This window comes from Rhinolophus ferrumequinum, chromosome 21 (genome assembly GCF_004115265.2).
Source record: "Rhinolophus ferrumequinum isolate MPI-CBG mRhiFer1 chromosome 21, mRhiFer1_v1.p, whole genome shotgun sequence".
Taxonomy (NCBI): domain Eukaryota; kingdom Metazoa; phylum Chordata; class Mammalia; order Chiroptera; family Rhinolophidae; genus Rhinolophus; species Rhinolophus ferrumequinum.
In genome coordinates this window covers 10,516,477-10,542,557 of record NC_046304.1, presented here as the reverse complement: position 1 = coordinate 10,542,557, position 26,081 = coordinate 10,516,477, and the positions used below count along the sequence as shown (strand labels likewise).

At 41.2% G+C, this 26,081-nt stretch overlaps 1 protein-coding gene across 1 annotated transcript in view; it reads right to left on the bottom strand.

Moving 5' to 3' along the window:
- The window catches only part of MYH10 (myosin heavy chain 10), a 127,016-nt gene that overhangs the window by 34,151 nt on the left and 66,784 nt on the right, over positions 1–26,081 (bottom strand). Inside the window, 9 exon segments of the mRNA XM_033089348.1 lie at positions 339–499; positions 586–655; positions 3,505–3,626; positions 3,723–3,916; positions 13,122–13,184; positions 17,553–17,667; positions 17,911–18,084; positions 22,712–22,885; positions 25,712–25,864. Of these exon segments, the coding sequence (XP_032945239.1) occupies positions 339–499; positions 586–655; positions 3,505–3,626; positions 3,723–3,916; positions 13,122–13,184; positions 17,553–17,667; positions 17,911–18,084; positions 22,712–22,885; positions 25,712–25,864 (1,226 nt within the window).

Sequence of the window (26,081 nt, the reverse complement as noted above, 5' to 3'; positions counted from 1 at the left end):
GAAATGCAAGGGGCAGTGGGACTGCCCACTTGAGTCGTTAACACCTCATGGGCTTGCTCAGGCGATCTCAAGCATCTGTTGTGAATTCCCTGCACTTGCTTCATAGCTGCTGCCTGAGACAGTGTTCTTCTGCCATTTACCCAGATGCGCATACGTGTGCGCTCTTGGATATGAACGAATACCCTACTGGCCTGAGACAATGAAGACAGTATGACCGTAGGTTCCTCACGTTCCCTTTGCTGGCGCTCTTTATTCCTCCTTTATTAGCTATTTCCCTCTTTTTCTTTTGATCGGTCCCAAAAGAAACATTCCTCCCTCTTTTATGATTACCCACTTACTTTCTGGCTAGGTAACCCCTGCAAACAGCCTGGAAGAAGATAATGATATCGGTAATTTTTAAATCCCTTTCTTCCTCTAAGTGTGCCAAAACTCCAGCTCTGAAAAATATCTTGCTCTGTCCAATTCTGTATAAGTTTGGGTCCAATTCTAAAGCCCGGATCTAAAAGAGAAAGAGGTCGTTTATTTTTTGCTCTAGGAAAGATGGTATCAATAGTTCACAAACCAGGAAAACCAAGGAAAGCTTACCATTCGCTCACAAGCCTGTTTACCATCCATAAAACCTTTAGGAATAGCATTTGGAGTTAGGATCTCATATCTGTAAGAAAGCAGCCAAATTTTTTTTGGTAAAAATTTGTGAAAATGTTTACCTTCCAACTGTGAATTCTACTTTCTCTCAGAGGCAACAATATGATAGGTAATCATGTCAAATTAAGAGTAAAGAAGTGACCAGGTGATAATCTGCAGGTGACCAGGTGATTTTCTGCAGATCTAGTTTCTATTTCTTAAAATAAGAAACAAAATGAATATGAGGCTAATTTCTCCAGGTCAAAGACTAGGTTTAAGAATTGCAGCAAAAGGTGAAGGGATAAGGAAGTACAAATTGGTAGTCACAGAACAGTCACGGGGATGTGAAATACAGTATAGGGAATAAAATCAATAATGCTGTAAAGATCATGTAGGGTGTCAGCTGGGTACGGGACTTATGGGGGATCACTTTACAGACTGTGTAGATGCCTGACCACTGGGCTGTATACCTGAAGCTGAAGCAGAATAATAATGAATGTTAACTATAATTAAATGTACAGAGGATGCCCCAAAAATGTATATATATTTTAAGAAAGAAAACAACTATTAAAATTGTAATACTCAATATGTACTGATAAAAAGTGAATACAAGTCACGTTTGACTTTTGCAATTACAAGAGGTGCTCAAAGTGGTTACCATCAGTATCCAGACACTTCTGATTACAGTGAACTACTGCTTGAGCAATGTTGACCAACATGTCCACTTGTATACATTTTTTTTGGCACCCCCGGTATATTCATATAGTCATGGGATGAAAAGTACAGCACAAGGAATATAGTCAATGGTACTGTAATAGCTATGTACGGTGTCAGAGGGGTAGCGGACTTGGTGAGGTTATCACTTTGTGAGGGGTGTAAATGTCTAATCATTATGTTTTGTACATCTTTAACTAATAATATAATTAAATTGAAAAAAAAAAGACTTGTGGCAGAGAAGCATAAAAGCATAGAATTTATAAAAAACCTTTTTGTTTTTCTTCATTTCCCCCCAAATGTTCACATTCTCAAGATGCAAGGAGAATCTGGCTCTTTACACATTGATTTGTAGGCATTTATTAGATAACAGAAAAGGCTGTGAGAACAATGCTCAGAGGCCTCTGCTTAGAACATTAGAAAGTATCAGGGTGCCATTCGAAATAAAATTGGTCTGGGTGTATACATATTGGCTGAGTTGTACACTTAAGATTTGTGCACTTAATGTAGGTTACATCTCAATAAAAAGAAAATTTAGCAAAAAGACAATGGCTATCCTAAAGGATGAAACCTGGCTACATCAATCAACTTTGTACTCTGGGTGCCAATTATGCTCCTTTTTCTCCTATCCATAAAAAGTGAAAAGCCACCAGACTGTTTATCATACAATGGGGCCATAATAAGGGTTTCCCTAAAACCCATAAGGACCGAAATAATTTCTCAACTGGATTCCATCTGGAACAGTAGGAGGAGAAAGGGCCAGTCTTTGACCTGCAGCCTTGTTTGTTTTATGGAACGAATGCTGTCATTTTGAAAACCAGATTTCCAGGAGAAAAAAGGAAAAAAGAAAACTAAATATTAAAGAAAACTACACAATACATTAAAAAAATAACTTTCCCAACATGTTCTCATCCGTTTCTATTGCATCCATTTCTACTGATCTTCTCCCTTTTGTCTTGTCTTAATCCTTCTTTTCTAATCTATCCTATTCCCTACTCGATATTAGTAAAAGGACTATAAGTGCACACGCATGCATGTGCACATGTACACACACACACACAAGAAACAATACATACATTTGCACATAAATACATATATACAGATATATTCAATGAGAGATGGAAAGAAATATCCTAAAATGTTTTCGAGAGACAGTCCTGTATTTTCAAATTTTCCCAAAAGGAACATACATTACTCATATACGGTCACGCACCACTTAACAATGGGGACACGTTCTGAGAAATGCGTTATCAGGCGATTTTGTTGTTGTGAGAACATCATAGGATACACTTGTACAAACCTAGATGGTATAACCTCCTACACACCTGGGCTGTATTGTATTCTAGGCTACAAACCTGCACAGCATGTTACTGTACAAAATAACACGAGATTAAATCAAGCACAGAGAAATGACGCACTCAGGAGACACTGTAAACACAAGACGTATGGGGTTGCTGCCGGCATAACACAGCATACTGTTTAACAGCAAACTTTGTTTTTATAAGTAGAAAGGGTACACTCTAAAACAATGATAAAAAATATAGTGTGGTAAATATATAAACCAGTAACATAACCATTTATTATCATTGTAAGTATTATATTCTGTACATAATTGCATGTGCTGCACTTTTCTACGACTGGCAGTGCAGTAGGTTTGTTTATGCCAGCATCACCGCAAACACGAGTAACGCATTGTGCCATGACCTGACAATGGCTACGAGCTCGCGAGTTGATAGGAATTTTTCAGCTCCTTTCTGGTATATGGGCCCACCGTGGTACATGTGGTCCATTGTTGAAAGGTTGTGCGGCGCGTGACTGTATTCTTAAAAATCAGCTTAAAACATAATTAAATCCCAGATAGAACTGTCTGAATGAGGTAACTAAGTCCTCGGCTTTAAATGTTTATCACGCAATGGACCCCAGGGCCCTGAAGACAGAACAGTCTCTGAAGCACCACAGCAGCTGCGAGAACATCGCCTCTTTATAAAGTAAGCACTCAATACCCTTGACCAATAATAAAGGTAATAGTGATTATCCCTTTTCTCTATGAAAAGAAAACTGAAACTATCCAGGGAACAGGAGAACATTTTTCTCATTTCTCACCATTTTGATGCATATTAAGGTAAGCTTTGATACATATGGAAAAAAGGTAAAAGTTCGCCATACCTCTGTCTGAATTCCTGGAAAACTATGCGGTTGGGGAACCCCTGGCGACAAATTCTGATCCCCTCCAGGACACCATTGCAGCGAAGCTGGTCCAGCACTAGATGTGGATCCAGTTTTCCAGCCTAATTAAGGACAGGAAGGAGAGTTTTTTCCTTTAATCTTTATAACCTGACCTAGAGCATTTGTAAACACCAGCATACGTTTTGCCTAACACGTACGCGCTTCTCGTGGTTCGGAATGATGCAGCGAACAAAGTTGGGGTTGGTGTTGCGCAGAGTGGCCATCAGCTTGGTGAGCGATTCTTTGTAGAGCTGTCCGACGGTGCGAAACATGCCCTTCTTGGTTTTATATGCGGAGCCAAAAGCTGTCTCAGTCATACCAGTCACTTGATCCAGACCCACAATGCGATCCACTGGTGAAAAGAAAAAAGAACAGGAAAATAAGCCAAACCAAACTCTTTAGCAGGGACAGAAAAGACACAGTGATAGTGCAGCAGCACAAGCTTTGTGGAACAAATGATAAGAGATGCCGTATAGGTAAGGCAGTCAGCATATTTAGACACTGCACAAGCCGTGGAACTAACAGCCACACACTTCTATGGCAGGATATTGTAGTGCTTTACCACATACCAGCACCAGCAGATGCCTCTGTTGCTGCTTTCAGGAATTCACTGTCTCTGATAACATTTTGCCTGTTACGTATACAATTATTGGGTAAATGAGAGATCACTGGCTGGCATTATTGATACACAAACTGATCCTGTGACAAGTCTCAACCTGCGAAATGGCTTATAAAAATTTACGACTGTATAAAGCAAATCCACTCCATGAGTATACTCAGGGATTAGGGACCAGAGTCATCTCTTATTAGTCATTAGAGAATTTCAGTTAGAAAAGTCATTCACACTGCAGGAAGGTTAGATTACATTGGTTCAGGTTTTTAGGAATGAGTGAACTTCAGCTCTCTCCTCAAAGCATGAACAACAGTTATTAAAGGGCAAGAACACAAAATAGGAAGGACACTCCTAATAAGAAGCAGTGCCTAAGCTGGGTTTAACGATGGTGAAGCTTCTCAGATGTTCCGCTCTTATTAGAGCAGCCGACAATTTACATTACCCCACAGACCTATCACTTCCAATGACGGATCATAAACAGAAGTCCAACACAGGGCACCAGCCACTAGCAAAACATTTGGTACATAACATGCTCTCATGTAAAAAAAAAATCGCTAACCGAATGGAACACATTACTGAAATATTTAAAAAGCAATCAAAATAGCGATTGAACTACGCCTGTTAATGCCCTTTTCAATCCTACCAGCCACCTCTGTTTCTTTCATTTATTCCCCAGGACAGAAAGCACGTGGGGAATGGCACTGTGTGAAGTGCTTTAAGAGTAAGATCTCATTCAAGTCTCGATTTCCAATGGTTTTGACGGAAGAGAAAGCCACGACCCAGGAGGTGAGGTAATTGTCCAAGTTATGCAGGTCTTAAATGGAAGTTGGGAGAAGGTAGAATAAAATTGGAATAATTTCCAGGTCCGTGTATGCACACTACAAGTTCTCCTAAGTGAAGGCAGCAAGCTACTCCTTCTACTTGTGGTCTGGAGTCTGTCTACCGTCCACCTCAGAGAGCACCTTTCTTTCCTGTGCATTCAGCCCGTCCCTCTTTACGCGCTCCAGCAGAAGACAGCACCAAACCCCACCCCTGCATGTGCCACGAGACAATGAACTTCCCTCAACCTTGCACTTGCTCTCTTCTCTTTCTGTCTCCTCAGAGCCTGGCTTCTTTCTACAGTAGTTCCCACACTTCCCACTCTTCATCCTTTCCCACTCATTTCCCACTGTGCAGCTAACCAGCTTCTGGCCCGCCCTCCTCCACCTGCCTGATACGACTCAGGCAACGACAGGTCGATTGCTAACAGCAGATTCCGTCCAGTGTTTATTTGACTTGACCCCGGTACATTTACCTGCTGGCCATCACAGCAGCATCCTAAAAACTCTCCACTCCTGGCTGCTTTCATGAACCCCATCTACCTCTCTACCTCTCCAGCCTCCGCTTTTCCTGTACACAATGGCCCTCATTAGGGGTCTGAACTCAACTCACCTGAAATCCTTTCTAAGACTAAGGTTAGATACAAGGGCAGGCATACATTATTTGACCTTCTGGTTTTCTCAAGCCATGTTCTCATCCTGGGTGATTTCATGTGTGACCTTAACTAGCTGTACTGGACTATCCAGCACCCATCACCAAACATCTCTGTTCTCTCCACCTAGAAGTCACGAAGGCACCTCTGCCTTCCACAAATTCTTGTTAAGTGCCTATCATGTCTGCTTTTACTCAACATGCATCCCTCACACCCAGCATGTCTGGCATATAATGGCTTGATACATATATATGTTAGTGAATAAATGAAGTAAACTTAAATATGTTTACAATTACAAACAGTGAGAAACGCACTTAAAGAAAAGAACAAGATGCTATAAGAGAGATGGGTGGTTAGAGAGATCTCTGGAGAAATTACATTTAATGCCCAAAGGGAAAGAATGAGCCAGTAGAGAGGAGATCGTGCTAGACAGTGGGAACAGCATGTTGAAGGACCATGGGCAGGAAGAAGGGAAAGAAGCTAGTGTCAGTGGAGCACTATGGGTAGGGACAGTCACACTGGCTGCTGTCTGTAGAACAGACCAGGGAGGCGGTCAGGGGCACCAGGTAGGTGGCCCCTGGAGTAGTCCAGGCTCTGAGAGAGATGACAGTATCTTGAACTAGTGCGATTACAGAGGAGAAGGACAGAGAAGGAAAATTCAAGACATACTTTGAGGAGAGAATTGACTTGCTTTAATGATTAACTTGATATGGAAAGTAAGGTAGAGGGACTTGTCAGGTGGAACTCCCAGGATCTTGGCTTGAGCAACTGAGTGGCTTGTGGTGCCTTTGGGAAAATGGGAGAGAAGTGGGTTGTGTAGATGGGAAGCTAGGTTCCAAACTCTGCGTAAGTTTGGGGTGCCTGTGAGACACTGAGGTGGAGATGAGATGTCAAGTGGACTGCTGACCGTTCCAGTTTGCTGCTAAGGGAGGTCTGAACTAGGAAGGTAAATTTGGGAGCTGTCGACTTACAGATAGTGTTTATAGTTATGGGACTAGATGGGCTACCCAACAGGTAAATGGAGATTCAGGGCCTGGGACCAAGCCCCAAGGAGCTGGGGAGATGAGGAAGAGATAGATAAGAAAGGTGAGAAGTGAACAGAAGTAGGAGGGACAGAAGGTCAATATCCTAAACTGGAGAGCACTCACTCCCCCCGAACTGCATCCGGTTCCTCTTCCTGTATTTCCTGTGCAGATGTGACCACCCTTACTTAAGCCAAAAGCCAGGAGTCAGACTCGATTCCTCCCTCACATCCAGCTGCTCACCAAAACTGGTCAAGCCAAACTTCCAAATGTCTTCGATCCATCCCCTCTTTTCCACTGCCCTGGTTTTGGCTCTAACTTCTCACCTGGATTCTGCAATAACCTCCTAACTGGTTCCTTCCTCCAGTCTCACTCCCATTTCATCCTCTCCCCCTGCTGCCACACTGTTCTTTGCATTTATGCCTTTGGTTCCAGCGTAATGATTAACAGGTATTTCTAAAAGACAAAACTAAACAAGTTATTTATTCCTATACTTAAAATCCTTCAATTTCTCCTACAATTTCTCCTAGGATATGGTCCAAATAACTGAGCTCAGTACTACAGCACGATTGTCTCAATCTAGAGAGTCAGACACACCGCCACTCATGAGCTATGTGATCTGGAGTCAAGTTACCCAACTTCTCCAAGCCTCAGTGTCTTTCCTCTGTGAAATGGAGCTAATGTGACCTAACTCACAGAATTGTGAGGTGCCTGGAAAACATTCAAGTGCTCAAGGAAGGTACCTCCCTGGCCATTTTTCCATATATGCCTAAGCTCCAACCGTACAAACCAGTTGCATTTTCTCACATTTGCAAGGACCGTAAGTCTCCACACTTTTCTCTCTGCCTGGAGCACCTCCTAGCCATCCTGACACATGCTTAACGGCTTTAAAATCTCCCTTCTTTCCCTAACTACCTCTTCATAGGCTCCAGTTTCCACCCTGCCTCTAGACTAGATGCCACTCCCTTTTTGAGGCTGCAAATCGCAGCTGGATCCCTGGGACATAACTGTATTCTGTGTATCTTCCCAATGGACTGAGCTTCCCCGGGGACGTTTGTTGTCCAGCGTCTAACACACGCAGGGCCCTGAGAGCCATTCCCGGGGTCTCCGCACCCCTCTGACCACCATCTCAGATGACTTCTTCTACCTTCCCCCACCACCCAATGCTGGCCTGAGCATGGTGCCTGGCACATGGTAGCTGTTTAATAAATGTCTCTGCTGAACGAACACAAAATTACCCCCAAGAACAAGTCACCCCACAACAAAAGGGGAGGTGCACCATGTTTCCTCTGTGGGCACTCAGTGCACTGGTTTGGGGTGCTCTGGCCTCAAGCATAGCTCTGCCACACGAGGTGGCGGTGGTCCAACAATGCTGCCCTGGGCAGGAGCTGCTTTTTTACAACAATAAACAAAAGATATAATCATGATGAACTTGATTTTCAAATTTATTTTTAGGAAGGTTGATCCAAAGCTAAATATTCAGCATGCTTTGGACTTTCAGTTCTTTCTTATTTTAATTAAAAAATTTAAGCTCAGGGTTAGCTTCCACCAATGAGCAAAATTAGCTTGTGGGTAAAAGAGATACTTTGAGAACTTCACCACATGATTTGGACCACACTAATAATACATGATTTCACTCAAAAATCAAGACCTACAAAAACTTCAATTTTACAAAAACAGTTTCTTGTTGAAAATGGTTCGAGCAGGAATCAAAGAAAGGGAGAAAACTGGAAAGACAAGATTCTAGCAGCTTCCTAAAATGAGCAGCACTGTTCCTTCTAAGACCTAACATCCCTCCTAAAACCTCCATGTGTCTCATAGCACATGGTTTCAGGGAAAGAATGGCTTGTTTATCCTCCTCCTACAAACTCGTCCATCTGAGGTGTCAGGAGAGCCGGGGTAAGGTTGCTGGTGGACACTGTAATTCATTATTTGGTTTTCCGGTAGCCTGAAAAGAATTCAAAGTATTTTACACAATTTATTAATCTATAAAAACTTATTTGGACAGTGAGCAGTTAGATGAGCTACGCAGATCTGCCATCTGTAAAGGCATATTTATAATTTAAGAGTAAAAATGTAATTTGTAATCATCTATCCCATAAAACTGTCATCAAGAATTTTTTGTTTTGTTTGTTTTGTTTTGTTTTGCAATAAGGAATGATACTGTCTAGTGTCAGGATGCTTAACTGGCCCTGCTTCTAGGGGGCAGTCTCAGAAGACAAGAGGTATATGAGATTTTCGTGTCCTCTGTGCATGGGGCCAACTAACTAGTGCTACTAAGTTTAATTTAAAGTATTGAAACCAACTCTTCAGAAACTCACTGTAGTTAATATAGCTAAAAACCAAAAAAGGGGGGGGGAGAAACTTATTTTTGTGTTAATTTTAATAGCCACATGGTGATGAGTAAGATCTACGTCAAATACTTCAGAAAATGCCCCTGGTACCCGCGGAACTATGCTAGGCAAGTAGCAGGTTCTCAATACTCATTTGAACAAATGAAGGCAATTCTACTCTAACGTATACTAGCATGTTACTAAAAGTTGAAAACTGATTCAGAAATAAATATTTAACTGCTATGAGTTCCCAGAAAGGATCTTAACACCAAGTAGTAATCTCCATACCATCCCTATCACATAGCAATAACAAATCAACAGTGGTTACATAACCGGGTAGTAGAACCAATCTGTTAATGGTTGTAGAGTATTTGGAAAATTTTAGAAAAATTCCAGGAAGTCTAGAGGTTGACTGGAGGCAAGTGATTTAAAAGCAATCTTCCTTCTCCCAAGCACTAGTGTCAGCTCAACTTGACTTTGTCTGCTTTACCTTCCTCATCTGTACGTTCCCATCCCGTTTTGGCAGAAGCCAAAGCTCTTTCGGCAAACAGGAAGCCCCATTTGCCCTACAGAGTTTCTGTCGTACTTCTGCTCTCTCCCCGTGCTTGTCCCATGTACCTAATCCATGCTGGCACTGAGCAGCGCAGCACGACGGCTCATCAGCTTGGCCTTGGGACACTATGCATTAAAGCGGGCTTGCACTAAAGAACAGACAAGGAAATTAACATTCATTGATTTTTCTGTTTTTCATAATTACAAATGCAGGAGCAACAAGGGTGCGACAGCAACTGCAATGGCTGTGGAGGCAGCCAAGGCAAGTGCACTGCCAGGCATCAGGTATTTGGGCACCTCTGTGTGCCAGGAGCAAGCTCACATTGCCCTGTTTGATACTCCCAAGAACCCTGAGAACTAAGTGTCATTGTCCCCACTTGACCTCAAGACCTCAAGTTGCAGAACCCGAATGCTGCTTCTCCTGAGCTCCCAATTCCTATTAAGACTCGAGACAAAATAGGAAGGAGTAGAATCTACTAAAACATCAACAACAAACTGTCATCTACTGAAAATGATGACCATTGACTTAGCACATAAGCCGTGTTAGACTTAAACCATGGATCCTAAAATGGCATTAAAAATAGAAATTTATGACCAAATGATATAATAATCTACAAGATTAGCTGATTACCATCTTATCAGCCATGCTACTTGATTCCAAGTGGAACTTTGTTTAATTACTTACTTCCTGGGAGTAAAAAAAGAGAAAAAAAAAAAAGACTGGTTCAAAGTTTTGGAAGTCAGAATATTATCATTTCTTTGTTTGAAGCATGGCCAAGGTAAAAGTGTTCCCCTTAAATTATGACAAGAAGATAGGTAAGAAATTCAGTGGATATTTATTAGAAGATGATAAAGGGAGACCCAAAAGAGCTTGTTACAAAGGGGAAGCCCTCCTACAGGGTAAGCAACCTCTCCTTGGTGATTCTGTCTCAATTGCTGCTACCATATTTCAAGTATTGCTTCTACGAAAGATTGAAAAAGGGTGTGGGATTTCTCTACCAATGAAAACCTGCTTCATGTACTTCTCACATTTTCTGTGGTGGTACCCTTGCAGATCGGTCAGCTGCCATTCAGCACTCATGAAGGTCCAGAGAACCTAAATGGTACTGCTCGGTGGAGGAGACTGCAGGTATAAACTAGCGTTAGGGCAGATTATACATAAGTGTCCCTCCAACACAGTTTGGATCAGGACTAAGGCCACAGAGAGACCCTAACACAGAACCTTAAGTCTAAAAACCCTGCCTATAATTTTGAGGTTACAATCCCTCTTTGCTGGTTCATTGAGCTTGCTTGCATTCTCTAGTACTAATAATCTCAGAAGCTTCGACTTTCAAACACTGTATATCTGTAAGAAAACAATCATTTGGTTTGTAACAAAAACTTGTATGACCTCCTTACACTGCCTCTAAGAATTCTGTTCCTTTCTCTTCTGCGCTTGTCCTTTGATGCTTTTGGAAGCCTCTTTTTACCCCCGTCTCCCATTTTTATCCTCAAAAGGCTGCCTCGTGTTCATAATGCTGTTTTCCTAACATGATGAATGTGCTCAGAAGCACAGGGTCCATATTCGTTTTGTGTTATCTCACTTAGAGAGATGCTCAGTACATGTGAGCATCAAAGACAATCATAATTTGGATCCCTGGGAACTCCTTCATACATCGTCTTACGAGAAATCAGTGAACATACCATAGCCTGTTTTCATTTAAAACCTGTTACCATTCCCTGGAGTTTGAATTCATAAACACATACTGAGGAGAAAAACATTGTGCTGTAGAAATACTATACACGACTTCGAAGGCCATATTTAGACATGATGCACAGAAAGACCTCTAAGGAGAAGTAGAGATGGAGCCCCCGGACACTTGCTTCAGCTGAGTAACTCAACCAAAGGACATCTTACCAAGAGACAGAACCAGGCACATTTTCAGTGCCAAGTGAGAATGTGGTGAGGTGAATGGGCTTACTCCCTGCCAGAATGATGCCATCTGAGAGTTGCTGTGTCCTTGATCCTGTTGGTACAGAGCCATACACTCTGAAGATCATGGTCCCACAGGAAAGAGCATCTATGCTGTAGGAGAGGGAAAGGCTGCCGTGGGCATGTTAGGCAAAGCTGTTGCATCTGAAAACTGGGTGTGGGACACTCACGCACCCATCAATTCCCTCACGCAAAGACTTAATTTATGTTGTGCCGACTTTGCGCCAGGTGCTGAGGAAATGACAGTAAGCACAGCAGGCACTGTCCTGGCTGTCAAAGAGCTCACAGTCTGGAATTCTCTTAAGAAATCAGAAATCTGAACGAGTTAAAGGAAATTAACTTAAAGAAAGCACTCTACTTTGGGAGAACGGCTAAAGGATCAAGCGCTAACCTTTTAACAAAGCACAAGTCTCACTCAGACAGACCATAAGCTTAAAACTGCCTCCTAGCTCTCTCTTCCTCTCCCCACTTCCTCAACTTCGTCAGTGCTCCCCCAGGCCATAGATGACTGAGTATGAAGACTTCTTCCTTCGGAGTTCTTCTGTGGCATATTCATTCCAGCTCATGGAATAATCTTCAGGATAATCACCTCCCTTGCTCCCCCTCCCCAATGCTGCAATCGACTTTCATAGGCTATGAACTAGAATTGATGGCAGGAATCTTGACTTGAATGAAAATGGGCACATTCCTTTAACATATTAAAAAACAAAAACAAAACACTTTTGAGATGAATTTAGATCTCAGCATTATCATGTTCTAAAAATTATAAAGGAAATTTTATAATATGAATGTGATTCCACTACTTGATAATTTTACTAAATAACTGGAAGGCTGGGTGATATTCATTTTGTATTGGGCTTTTGGGGGAGGCCTCCGGCCAGGGTTAGCCTGTATCTTAAAACAGGCTAGGATTCAGACCACAAGACCCATGCATTTGGAGCTCAATTTCACATTCAATGTACAAATTCTACTCTATCTTAGTCTCACCTTGCACATATCAAGCCTTGTTGATAGTTTCATTATCCTCAGTACAAAAGAAAAAACCAAGTAGCTAGATATGCACATAAATTCCAAACAAAAGGTATAATGATGAGACCAACACATGTGAGGTAAAAATGTAGTTATTTGTTCATAAAATGTTAATGACTTAAATAAAGAAAAAACTCCTCTTTGGAATTTCTTAAAGTTGAAAATTTGAAGGCAACTCAAAGACAAAGGAGACTTTACAGTAGATCAATTCCTAACAATTCCCTCAGAGGACTGTGTATCAAAATGGCACTATTGGAAAAGGTAGTGACATACCTTTTAATATGCAGTACTCTAAGTGCTATGCATAAAATAAGAAGCAATGTGTAGGCAGCAGCAGTTGAATTGTTTATGCACTCAAACAGTTGCCTTGAAGTATAATAAAACTGAGCATGAAATGAAAGGTTCATGCAGGTCTATGAGCAAAACAAAAACAGAAACCCAGAAACCAGCCCCACGCCCACTATACCCTGCCCTCCCCGGCCACCCTGCCAGCCCCCACCGCAAGTTCTTCCTGTGGGCTTATAACCCTTCTGTTTCGGAAGACCTACAGGCTTTGTACATTCACCTGGTGTCTCATGAAGACCAGAAACACTGTCATAGAAAGAAGCTCTCTGAATATTCTGAATCTCTAAAGCAGAGAAACAGCAAAAACAGGACAGAAGAGCAAATACACAAACACTTCAGTTAGTGTGAAAGACATTTGACATCACAAGTAAACTTTGAAATCTGACTACAAAAGTAGCTAATCCCGGGCAGATCCCATGCAAACATTACTGTTTTAGAGAATTTGTACATTTGGACAAAGTCCTTTATAAAGCAAACTTAATCTGAATCAAAAGAGCACATTCCCAACTCCAGGTGTGAGCATTATCACATCAATGTTAAAGGAGTACCCCATGTCAGTGCAGGATGAAATTTTACAAGTAATAATGTAAACTATTTGACTTGTCGTTCATAAAATTATCTTGTCATGAGCAAATCAGGACAATGCTGCGGTAAGTTAGAGCACTCTGGCAAATGTATACAGTAGTCGCTTTTACTGTCAAATTTTTACACTGCTGTGTAATTTTACTTCCAGTACCGATTTTGGAAATATAATTTACCTCAAATACAAATTACTAACAGATAGGTAACTACCATTAAGGAAAACAAAATTCAAGTTCTGTTGCTAGCAAAATGTAGCAAAATGTTAAAATAACTTCAAATCATAAGTAAGCTGATACTTGGTCACACCGTTACTCATGAAAATATCCTAAGAGGCACATGTACATAAAAACACAATCTTTAGGGTTTTTTCTTTCTGTATATAAATCCTAAGAAGAGGCAAGAAGTCCTGTGCCGCTGGTATAGAGATCCTAAAACATCTTTTAGCAAAAAGTAGGGCACTGTGAATCTCTAGGGCAGGGCTGCCACCAAAACATCTTATTTCTCCTAGTTTGGCCTTGAGAAAACTCTGTAAAACCCTACCACACAGTTTATGTTAACACAAAATGTTTTGCACCTTCATAGGCAAACTATATTCATATATCATCTAGTCATACATTCACGGTCCACTTGCCATTTTCTGCTTTTTCATGTATGCGGCTATAAAAAGGGAAAAATAATTGCATGTTTTTCCAGGGCTATTTTCTTTTCCTAGAGAAAAAGTTCCCCTTATCCCAAGAGGTCTCTACATCCAGAGTAAACAGTGATGAATTCTCCAGCTTAGCACCCTCCTCAAATGCCTGTGCCTGTCCCTGACTTTAGGTATGAAACACACAGTCCTCAGAATTGGACAAACAGGGTATTGCCAGCCACTCTGCCTGCCCGTTCCCCAACAGCGAGTGACCTCTGAGATCCTGTCACTCGGATGACACTGAATACTGTCCGCCTAAGCTGACGGACGACAGGACTTCCTGCAAATTATCAGGAGAGCAAACACGGGGGAATATTCCAGAGCAGACACCAAGCACAGCCAGTCAAACTTGGGGTAGATAAGCATTCTCTCAGCCTACTTTGACAAAAGTGGCCAAACATGCTCCCAAGCGCCTATCTGTAGAAAGGCAAGGGCGACAGCAAGGCTATGCAAACAGGCAGTTTGTGACTAAATACAGATGGACAGGGGCTCAGGCCGGGACTGGAGCAGCTCCTCAAAGCTGCAAGCATCTTCTCTCAGCATTTCTGTAATCAAATACATAGCTGTGGAAAGCACATGGAAAGCACAAAAAGGCAGACGAGCATACTCCAGACATGGCCCTGCCCGTAAGACACATCATCTGTGACGAGGATCATGGCAGCCCCCACCTCCACCCTTGCTGCCAGATTTCACTTTCCTGAAAGTTCTGACCCACTGCTGCCAAAGGCTCTCCCACTTCTGGGGACAGTGAGACATGGAATTAAAGGAGGAAGTGTAAGGACGAAGCCAAGGAAACTGGGAGATAAGACAGAGGCTGGCTTTGTCCTGTGATTGCATCTGTGTGTACCCTGACTTTTCCACTAGATTATAAGCTCTTGGAGGGCAGGACCATGTCTTTCTTCATTTCCAAAACGGATCTCACAGATTATAACCATGGTAAGCACATGGTTACACACATAGTGATGTGACATATGAATGGGTCACGTGCTCAATAGGTGTTTCCCACAATATCATTTTTGGTTAAGAAATTAAAATATAAGAGTCAAAAGTGGTTCACAACGTCAGAACCAGTAAGTAAGGTCAGGACCTAATCTCTTTTACTATATAGTCATTAATTACCCCAAATATCTGCCTCTCTTCTCATTCAAAATGAAGAGAAAAATCAGTTTTTCAGGCTTTAGTAGTAAAAATCCTAGTTTCCCCTGCTCCTTTTTTCCTAGGCATTCCCTTCCATGCCCACTTCTTTCATCCTCAGTCACCTCACACTGGACTCCCCCCTTCCAGGTTCCTTCACCCCAGCCCATCCAACGAAGCACTGCCTGTTCTACTTCTTCAAGTTCATACCATTACTATTTGGGCTCACAAACCTACTCATGCTATTTGTTCAATAATATCAAATCCACTGAGACTAGCAATCAGGGTTCTCCATGGTCAGCCTCATTTCCTGCTTGTACCCTTTTGCCCCAGTGTCCCAAACAGAACACTTATTCCAAGCTGTGATTTTCCACTTTCATACTGTGATTGTCCGTTGCATCTGCTCACCCCCTTCTTCTCCCACGCCAACCTCACTCCTAAAACTGTTTCCCGTCCCTAAATGAGCGAGCTCATGCGAACCTACTCACCCCTCAATATTTAAGGTCGGATCAGGACGTGAACGCACGTAAATTAGTGCTGAAAAACTGCCCAGCATTTTAAGTACTCAGTAAATGTCAGCAAATTATTCTCCTTCAAGAACCAGGAAAACTGCCTCCTCCTCCGTGACATTTTACTTTAGCACCCCAGGAAAGAGGTAGTCAGTCCCTTGTGGTCCCTGCTGCATGCTGCTCATAGCTCATTCTGTGCCATTCACACGGCATTCACCACAAGTTATCTTTTGGCACTCAACAATCTGCCTGCATATCTCACCCCCTTTCCTGCGTGCTAAGATCTTAGAAAAGTGCCAGGAAGAGGAGGGAGTGGGGTCTAACTCTAACCTACATCGTGCCCAATACGGTCACAACGGAAATGATTCCCGATAGAATGCAGGTATTTGTGACGGGCAGCATTACTCCTTTCCCTTCATTTTGTGACATTTTCCAAGCACATTTCTAACTCACCAGTGTTGGTCTTTCTAGCACTGGGGACCCTGTGACAACCAGAGCTCAGTCGTTTTGCCCGCCCCAGTTCCAGCTTCTCCTATCCCATTCTAACATTTCCCAGCAACAGGGTCAGGAGTCCCTCCACTACTGAGGCACTGCAAATGCCCCAGGAGGTGCCTGCTCCCTTGCCTCACCGGGTCGTGGAGAGGAACAGTGAACACGCAGCATCTGGATGAAGACATTCATCCAATCATAAAGCCTAAAAGCCTCTGTGTGACCTGTTGGAAACCTAACCTGTTCCCCAAATCTCTCCTTTTAAACAGTTTTAGGCACATGGTCTCTTCGCAGGACACACACATGCATGTGGGCCGTGCACCCCACCCCTGCACGTCTGCTCACACTTACTACATCATGCTGCCTAGATTATCTTTGATATGGTCACCTTTCTCCATACTCACTCTCTCTATGCTCATTCCTTCTATCTCTTTGTTGCCAATTGCCTGAACCCCTTCTTTTCTGCTTTCTGTGTTTCTTTCTCTCTACCTCTGAGAAGGCAGCTAGATTACAAGGTCTTGAGGTGCTATAGGAAAAGCAGACGTGAGCCAGGTTACTTCAGCCTGGCCTCAGGGTCAAGGCCTAGCAAGGGTCAGATCGAGGCTAAGGTCCTGCATGACCTGAGGCCACGCACAGAGGGCGGCTACAACCAGGATGAAATGCAGCAGTGAGAGCGAAGCTCTAGAAGATGCTGGTTCCCACTATGCACACACACACAGAGATTTTGTTTTTCTGGTCCTAGTAAAACCTTCCAGTCTATGACAAAATCTCCAAAATCTTTACTCAAGGTTCATGAAAACAAAAGAACTAGGCGGACTGATGGGGATAAAAACAACTGATACACATGCAGAGTGTGCACATCAGCCACTTTATGTGTGTGTGAGAAAGGCTGGAAGTGACTGAGGATGCAACTCAGCTGACCTGTGTGCAACCCAGAGAAAATGCACAGGGCTTCTCGGGTTTTGTGCCTCAATACCCTTGGATTACAACCTAACTGGGACCAGGGTGGCCTGAGACATGTATAGCTCTTTATGGCTTTGGGCCTAGAATGTCTCCATATTCCCCATAGCATCTGAGCAAGAAGGCAGATGTCTCGTTATCCAAGTATTCTTTAAGTGGGTAAATTCCGATATAACGGCAGCCCTGCTCTAGGGAAAGGGTTTTAAAGTAAAATACATATACACATATCTAAGTCTTAATTGTAAACAATTCTGGCCAAGCTTAATTAAAAACGTCAGCACAATCTTACCATCCTTCCAAAGCTCTGCAACAAATCTGTCCGATGACTGGTGCAGGAGTGTGGCCACATTGTCGTTCAGAGGGTCCATGTTTTTCATCAGCCACTCGTCTGCCTTATAGTCCACCTGGCCCAGACCAGAGCCAGATGTGGTGAGATGGAAAAACAAACACAAAACAAGAAACATTTTAGGCCTTAACCAAAATGTTCACAAAACAATCCAAAAAGTGGGTTTTCTCAAAGGCAATGCATTTGTAGTGTATACTGTACTCAAGGATTTACAAATGTTTATCAGCACCTTTGTTACCAGCTTCATCGAATGCAGCAAAATTTCACAGTATTTTTGGAAATCAAGTTCCTCAACTCTTACCTTTCCTGCATAATGTATAATGCAAAAGTCAGCTTTGTCTTTCAGTTGCCGTGGCTTCTGAAACTTGGAGTGGGAACCTTGCTCTTGAACTAGCTTTTCAACAAAGGTTTTATCCGTGGCTTTAGGGAACCAGCACTCTTCATCCAAAAGGGCCAGTACACCGGGAGGGTTAGCCTGATAACGAGAGGCAGTAAGAACTGACAAGTTTTCCACGTCACTTTAAATACCAGGATTTTTTCCCTCACTGGGTTTGGCAGTTTAACTTACGAAACACTTCGAGTTTTATGAAGGTCTAAGGCAACCAAATTGCTAGGATCAAAGGTAATGGCCAAACCGTATCTATAATTCAAACACTGAGCTCTCGAACTGCTAAATAAGTACTGGTGAGACAAGGGGTGTAACTTATCTCTTAAGCTCACGTATATGTAATTTGTAGGTAAACTAATTCCAAGCAGATGGCCCCCAAAAAACAGCAAGTAAAAGACACCACAAAGGAACTAGGAGGTGGAGAGATGAAACTGATTATTTATATTCAGTGACTGGATGCGTAAATTATTAAAAACCTCCGCTAGATGGAATGCTTCAGACATTTTATATCCTAATCAATTTAAGTTTCTGTTTAAGTGACGAGTAAATAAAATTGTCTGTACTGCTTCATACTTGGTGAAACACTTAAAACTATTATTAAGTAGGATATATGGAAGGCGATGAAATAATTTATCAATTACTTTATGTATTTGTTTCAATAAACATTTGAAAGCCTATTTTTTATTTCACTCAACTAGTTACTAAAAAAAGCCTCGAGACATAAAGTAGATTAGCGTCACCAGGGACTAGGGGAGAGGAATAGAGAACGCCTGCTAATGGATACGAAGTTTTTTCCTGGGATGATGAAAATGTTGTGGCATTAGACAGTGGTAATGGTTGCACAATTTCGTGAATATACTGAAAACTACTGAACTGTATACTTTAAAAGTGTGAACTTTAGGGTATGTGAATTATGTCTCAATTTAAAAAAATGCCTAGAGCTTGCCATTCTCTGGAAGCTCAAAAGTCAGTGGAATGACTTCCTTTTTGGAGAAAGTAGGGAACACGAGAAAGCTAAATAAAACATATACACAGCGATGGCCTATTTTATAGTGTTTCTGGGTCATTATTCATCGCCATGCTGAAAATATGGCAAATTTGTGATACAAGATTTGTACTGATTCTAAGGTGTATCAGCTTTTTGAATAAATCTCTAGGATCAGTTTTCTTTAACTCACAAGGCTTTAATATTTACTGGGAGAGAAGGCTCTATACCAATACTGCTTACAAAGTAACTAGAGGTTGTAGTTAAATATAAATGAAATAATGTAAGAGTATGGTCAGACGAAGGTGGTGGTGAAACAGGATGCCAGCAGGTAGAAGCTGAGGACAACTAGTGCAGTGAGCCCCAGTACTGAGACCCTTCCTCCATGGCTTTCTAGTTTGTGGGTCCTTTACCTAGGAGAACTTGCAGGGTTTCAAAGCAGCTGAAAGACTATAATCAAAGACAGCTAGAAATAGGAAATCCTAGAGAAACAAAGGTTCAGAGTGGCAGATAACTCAACATGCCCCGTTCACCTCACAACTCCGAGAAATGAAATTCCGTATCAGTATGAAGATAAGCAAAACGTCCATCTTTCTACCATAATTTTTACATTTTTAATTCCCTTTAAGGGAAATTTTTCTAAATTCTGAAATATGGTCTCAAATATAATTTAATCTTTTCTAAATGACTTTTCTAAATGACTCAGTGACAGCATAATTATGAATATCCATTATTGTGTCTCTTTTTTATTTTTCTTACTTCATCCTTCAATGTCCAGTTCTCTGCTAACACTTCTCCTTTTAATTGGGGATTTCTTAAAGTGCTGTAAGTTTGGGAGATTATGTTTCTGTCTAAGTCCAGAAGCAGTATGAGGGGTTTTGTAAGCAGCTTTCTGAGCTCAGGAGCCACCTACTGCCACTCCTCCCAAGCTGGGCAGGGGCACGGTCTGTGAGAGATGAGGTTAAGACTGGCACAGGACAGGAAGGTGCCACCACAGGGTAGCTTTTTAGGTATTTTCCTTCTGGAAAATGTTCTCACTCGCCATTTTGAAAGGACCATCCACGAATCATTATCCCACATCATTCTACATGGTCTAGCTGAATTTCCTACTATTATAAACTCTTACAAGGTTTTCAAAAATTTGTGTTTTTTAAAAATCAGACTTGATGTTTCTATGGGTAAGTAGAATCAAGTAATCCTAAAGCACAGCTGAGGTAACGAGTGAGGCAGCATTAAATCTTGAATTCCCTCCTTCCCCTTTCTGAGTTCTCTCTCTTTTAAATTGGGACCACTCAGGCAAGGAATAAAAGGTTATATTCTAAAGGTTTTTTGGGAAGAACAAGAAGTATAGGAAGGAAGAAGTGAAGAAAGGAGGGAGAAAAGGATGGAAGGAGGGAGCAGGGAAGGGGTGAGGAAAAAGGAAAGAATTCATTCTGCTCAGTCCCTTCAGTATGTAGCCATATCTGGAGAGCCTCTCCATTCCAATGTTTTCTGAACACCCTGACTGAAGAATTTTCCTAAAATACCACTATCAACGTATTGCTCACCTGCTAATTTCTGGAATGTAGCTCTGGAATGCTCTCCTACTCCCTTCACGACATCCACACTGGGAAACCTCCTGTGACACTGTCAGCCAACTGTGAACTTTACCTTCTCTAAATTCAGAGCATCACTTAGCCCCGGAGCCATGTAGCCAATGAACTAACGACCATGTTTTGTTCTGTTCTCTGGCTTCAAGATCAGGTCCCCAAGGACCAGGGCCAGGCTATCTACTCCTCACATCCCTACGGCACCCCCTATCTTTGTATTTCCAGGCTGTCATTGAGGGTTTAATACATTCTTGCTGCCTTGATCTTTTGCTAATCCAACAAAACAACTGAAATCCAACAAAATACTACAAATGTGACCATCAAACTCTTTCTGCCTCACCTATTTTTGCTGTGAGCTAATCATTAAGGTTGAAATGTTTACTTTCCCCTACCACTCTCACTTTGAGAATAAAAGCATCCTGTAAGAGTGAAGAAAAATGGCATACAAAGTATTTTGTCCTAGAGGAAAAAAGCAAAAGAAATACAATTGAGTAACATTAAGAAGAATGTATATTCCTAAGAGTCATTTGAAGGTCACAAAACCATCAGATTTTAAAACCGTCTAAAAATACTTTTTAAAAATAGGAAAGATAATTTTCCCTTCGGAAGAGTTTTAGCACAATGTTTCCTGCAGACAAGGACTTGATTTAGCAACTCTTATGATGGCTTCACTTCCACCCTAAACTATAAGTGCAGATACACAGTCAATACTTTCTTAAAACATAGGACTTCCAGTGTCAGATACATATAAATGTGCACCCCAAACAACAAACCATATGGTCATCAATAATACTTATATGAAATATTCTATTCCCTTATTTATATAAATTCCCAAACAACTCTTTGGGGCAATAAAGCAGCAAGGACACATATTCACATGGGTGTGGGCGTGAACATGAGAGTTCACTGGCTGTTACTACTGGGGAACCTTGCACGTTATTTCTCAATAATGCTGTAAGGTACCCGGAAGCAGATTCCTTCCAATTACAGGTGCTTTTAGAGTTCTGCTCTAAACAAGCAGATACAGTGCCCTGAAAGGTAAAATGATCTCCCATACGTGAGCCAAATGAAAATTGTGTTACTTCCCTTAATTCCAAATTTTTAATGTGCTATAACTACATCACTCACGGGCGAATGTCTTCTAGGCTCTTCCTCTCCCCAGTTCTGACTACAGGTACTGTAACATCTAGGCTGTAGGTACCAGCCCTCCAACCCCTTCAAACACGGTGAGCACAGGCAGCCAACAGAGACCCAGCAGCACGAAAAAGCACTGCTTCAAAGCCTAGTGCACCTCACAAGACACACCTCGGAGCTGTTGTAAAAACATACCTACTGAACTAGCATTAGAACTTTACGTAATGACATGCTTAATTATGCTTTAGTTTTCCTATATTCTGGTAGTCAGCAAAATAAAATAAGCAAAGCTACTATCTTGTTGAGCAAAAGCTAACTGACAGGGAATACATAGCCAAATCATCAATATTTGTTTGAGGTCATATGGAGTTGAGTTTCCTAAGTGAATGAGTTATACATAGTTCCATGTATCTCTACATAACACTGAACCAAAAAAAAAAAAAAAATCTGATATTTGCTAAGATTGCTATAAAAATATATCTGCCTGAAAACCCATCAACCTCAAAAAAAAGTTTTTTAAATAAATAAATAAATAAATAATCCGGCAAAGTAAAAACATCTTTGTACTTAGAAGGCTAAGTGTTAGTATCTGAAAAATGGATTCACATGACCTGATTGAATTTTGGCTAAATGAAGTGTCCCTGTATTGCCCAGGAAGTTAGCCAGGTGGAGCCCTACACCCTTTGACAGGTGCTGAGGGTTGAAAGTGAATGTGACTGCCACCGGTGTCTGCAGTCTGTGAGGAACCAGGGACCCTTAGCCAACGTATTCACACATGCCAGGACAGGAATACGGCTGTAAGAAAGGAGAGCCAAAGGAGGGTCTTCCTGGCATGCTACTTACTTTTTAAATAGGTATTTTATCAAAGTATCACCTTCCTAGAAAATTTAGATTAGAAAATGAACACTGATTAGACAGGATAATTTGTCTCAGATTATGCCAAGAAAAAACTCAAGGCACCGCTTGCATATGAGCTGAAAGCCAAATAGCAAGTAAATACTCTTACGGGTCTTTCTATCAGGTCAATGCATGGCTGCAGATCTAATCCAAAATCGATGAAGTTCCACTCGATGCCTTCGCGCTGGTATTCCTCCTGCTCCAGGATAAACATGGTATGGTTGAACAGCTGCTGCAGCTTCTCATTGGTGTAGTTGATACAAAGTTGTTCAAAGGAGTTCAGCTACAAATGTTGGAAGAACGATTTTCCAAACATGGGGAGGGGGAGGAAACACAGGAATAATCAGTCATCCACTTATCAAAAAATTCATTAAGAATTATTAATTAGGTATCAACTACATTGATTCTATCTAATAATGACAGAGACTAAACTGAGGGAGTCTCTTTCAATCTCTCCGATGCACGTGCACGCATACACACATACACACACTACATACGGTATTTGGCCACATCACATTACTGAGCAGCTAAAATGAGAAAATAATAGACCCAGTATGCTAACTGAATGATCTACAAATAAAATAATTCGTATTGTGGTTAATGAATAGAAATCAGAAATACATGAAAAAGAAAGTGAGAAAATGAAAAACACAAGAGACTTGGGAAGGCCACGGGCAAGGTGAAGCAAGCACAACTCTAAGCCTTGAGGCATCCAGAGGATGGATGTGGTACTGTCCCATTCTATTCTTTGCTTAGGCTATGGCTCCAGTGATAAATAATCTGTACTTCACAGGGTGGTTGTTGAGATCCCACTTAGGCCTGACAAACAAAATGCACTCAACAAACGTGAGGCTCCAAGCTGCTGTGCTAAGCATTCCCTTCTCTTACCAACTATTTGACCTCTGCCAATATCAAAAGGGATACTGCATAGCTCTCATGAAGTGAATTTGAGCATCTTTTCTTAAGTTACAGACATTTCTGTTTCCTTTTCTGTGAACTCTGCCCATTTTTTCTATTGTGCTGTTGATGAATGAATGTTTCAATTAATACGTATAATATTCTTAAAGCAATCACCTTCTACATTAGAAGTACTCAACCTTTTTTCTGCCTCCACCCTGTTCACGAGGAAAGCTCGTGCCCATAAATAACCTCTTTCATTGTAAAAAGCGATCTTCAATTAGGGCAGGTGTAATCAATCTCCAAGGAATAGATTTATAGTCTGAAAAGCCATTCCAGTCTTCCACCCCCATGAAGATGTGATACTCACTATTTTAGAATCAGGTTATGCTAGGAAGGGAGGGTCAGTGTTTGCTTGCTCAACATGGTATTTCTAGTAAACCACATAAACATTTGCAGGCTGCTCGACTGTGCTTATTCATATATATGTAAATGGTTTTGCTCTGCCTTAGGATTATGAAATCTTATTCTCTGTTTACCCTGGGCTACTATGTGTGATGGTATTTTTTTTAAAAAAATCTTTATTTTTCTTCCATATTTAAGCTACCAACTATATTTTAAAATAACCAATTTTTAAATTGGTAATGCATGGTATAAAGTTAAAAATGTACAAAGAATTGCACTGAGTCTCACTCTGATTCCCTCCCGTCAACCACTATCACTTATTTCTTGTGATCCTTCCAGAAATATTCTATGCACTCATAAATGTGTATTACTTTCTTTTATTTTAACTTAGCATATTTGGAATCTTTCCAAATTAGTAAATATAGCTGCCTGATGGTTTATAATGGGTGCATAATACTCTACTGTATGGATATACTGAAGTTAACTGAACCAATCTCCTAATGATGGGTATTTAGGCTTTTTCCATTCTTTTCCATGACAAATAATGATCAATAAACAGCCTTGCATTTTTAGCATCAACACACATTTTTCTGTTAAGTAGTACTGTAAAATTGTCTTCAACTAAATCTTGCTCATTTCTTCTTAAATTTATTCTTAGGTATTTCAACTGTTCTTGTACAGTTGGAAATAGGGATCTTTTCTTTCATTATATTTTCTGATTATTTCTATATAGGAAGGCGACAGATTTTTAAAAATGTAGTTTTAAGTTACGGACATTTTTGTTTCCTCCTCTGTGAACTGTGCCCATTTTCCTAGCCACCTTTCATGATTTTAAAGTTACTTACAAATCAATACGTATTAAAGCAAATTCTCATTGTGGTAGTGGCAGTTCAGCCTATGAAACTGCTTATACCAGTAACAGTTCAGATTTTATTAGGATAGACTTATAATTTTAAAGGAGTTCATTTTAAAACAAGACAATTCAATATCCAATAGTGGACAAAGTAGCACACTGATCCCAAGAAGTATTTGCGCCTTACTATATAGTCAGCCTGTCAAAGGAGAGATAAAGATAAATATTTAGGAGACCAACATTTTATTAACTTTTTTGCAGGTGTATAACTACAAACCTTTGATGGATTGATGGTAAATAAGTGTTTGGAAAAATCTAGTCAGATCAGTAATAAAATATATTGAAATCTATCATCAACTCTTATGGTTTGATGTTCAGAACAGAGATCATTATGTCTCCTCATTTCTCCATCTCACACTGCTACTCGTGACTCCTAAACCAGCCACCATCATTCTGGCTCCTGGTCCACTACAATGGCCAATGGCCTCAACGGTCTTCCTACTTCTTTGCCCTATACCACACTCCAGTCTCCAGCTACTCTCTCCCTTTGGTTGGCTACGTCTAGTCACACTGGCTTTCTAGCAATTTCTAACATTTGACAATTCTCTCTCATCCAGCACCACTGCCTGGAAAACTTACTGAGGCTAGGGACTTCTCATCTTTCAGGTATGCTGTTACCACTGCAGCGACACGCTCCATGGCTCACCTGTCTAAAGATGGCCTCCCACTTCTTTCTAGCACAGCACACCTTTCACTTCATTATTCACAAATCTGAGAATTTAGTGGTTGTCATTTATTGTTTGACTCTCTACTAGAATACCACGGACTGTACCTGCTTATCTACCATTATATCTCTGGTGCCTGGCACAGCACAGTCAATGTACATAGTGAGCCTTAATTAACATTTGTTAAAATAAGCAGAAGGAAGGAAGAGCAGAAGGGAGAGAGACGTACCTCAAAAATTTCAAATCCAGCGATATCCAGGATTCCAATAAAAGATGCTCCCTGACGTTTGGTCCTATCCAGAGCTTTATTGATTCGGTGAACGAGCCAACGAAATAGACGTTCATAGGTAGCTTTTGCCAACGCTTCTACTGCAAAATCTGCCTATAATTACACAACACCAACCTTTTATTCTGGAAATGATCTCAACAAAGCATTAATAGCTGTTATATGGAGTTTAATGTTCTACAGTGCTCAAGAAACCAGAAATAGCATTTACTGCTTAATCCCATCTCAATTTTACACATCAACAGAGGATGTTAGTACAACTAAATGTAAACTGAAGATAACTGATTTAGAGGAAGGGTGAAGATGCCCGGTA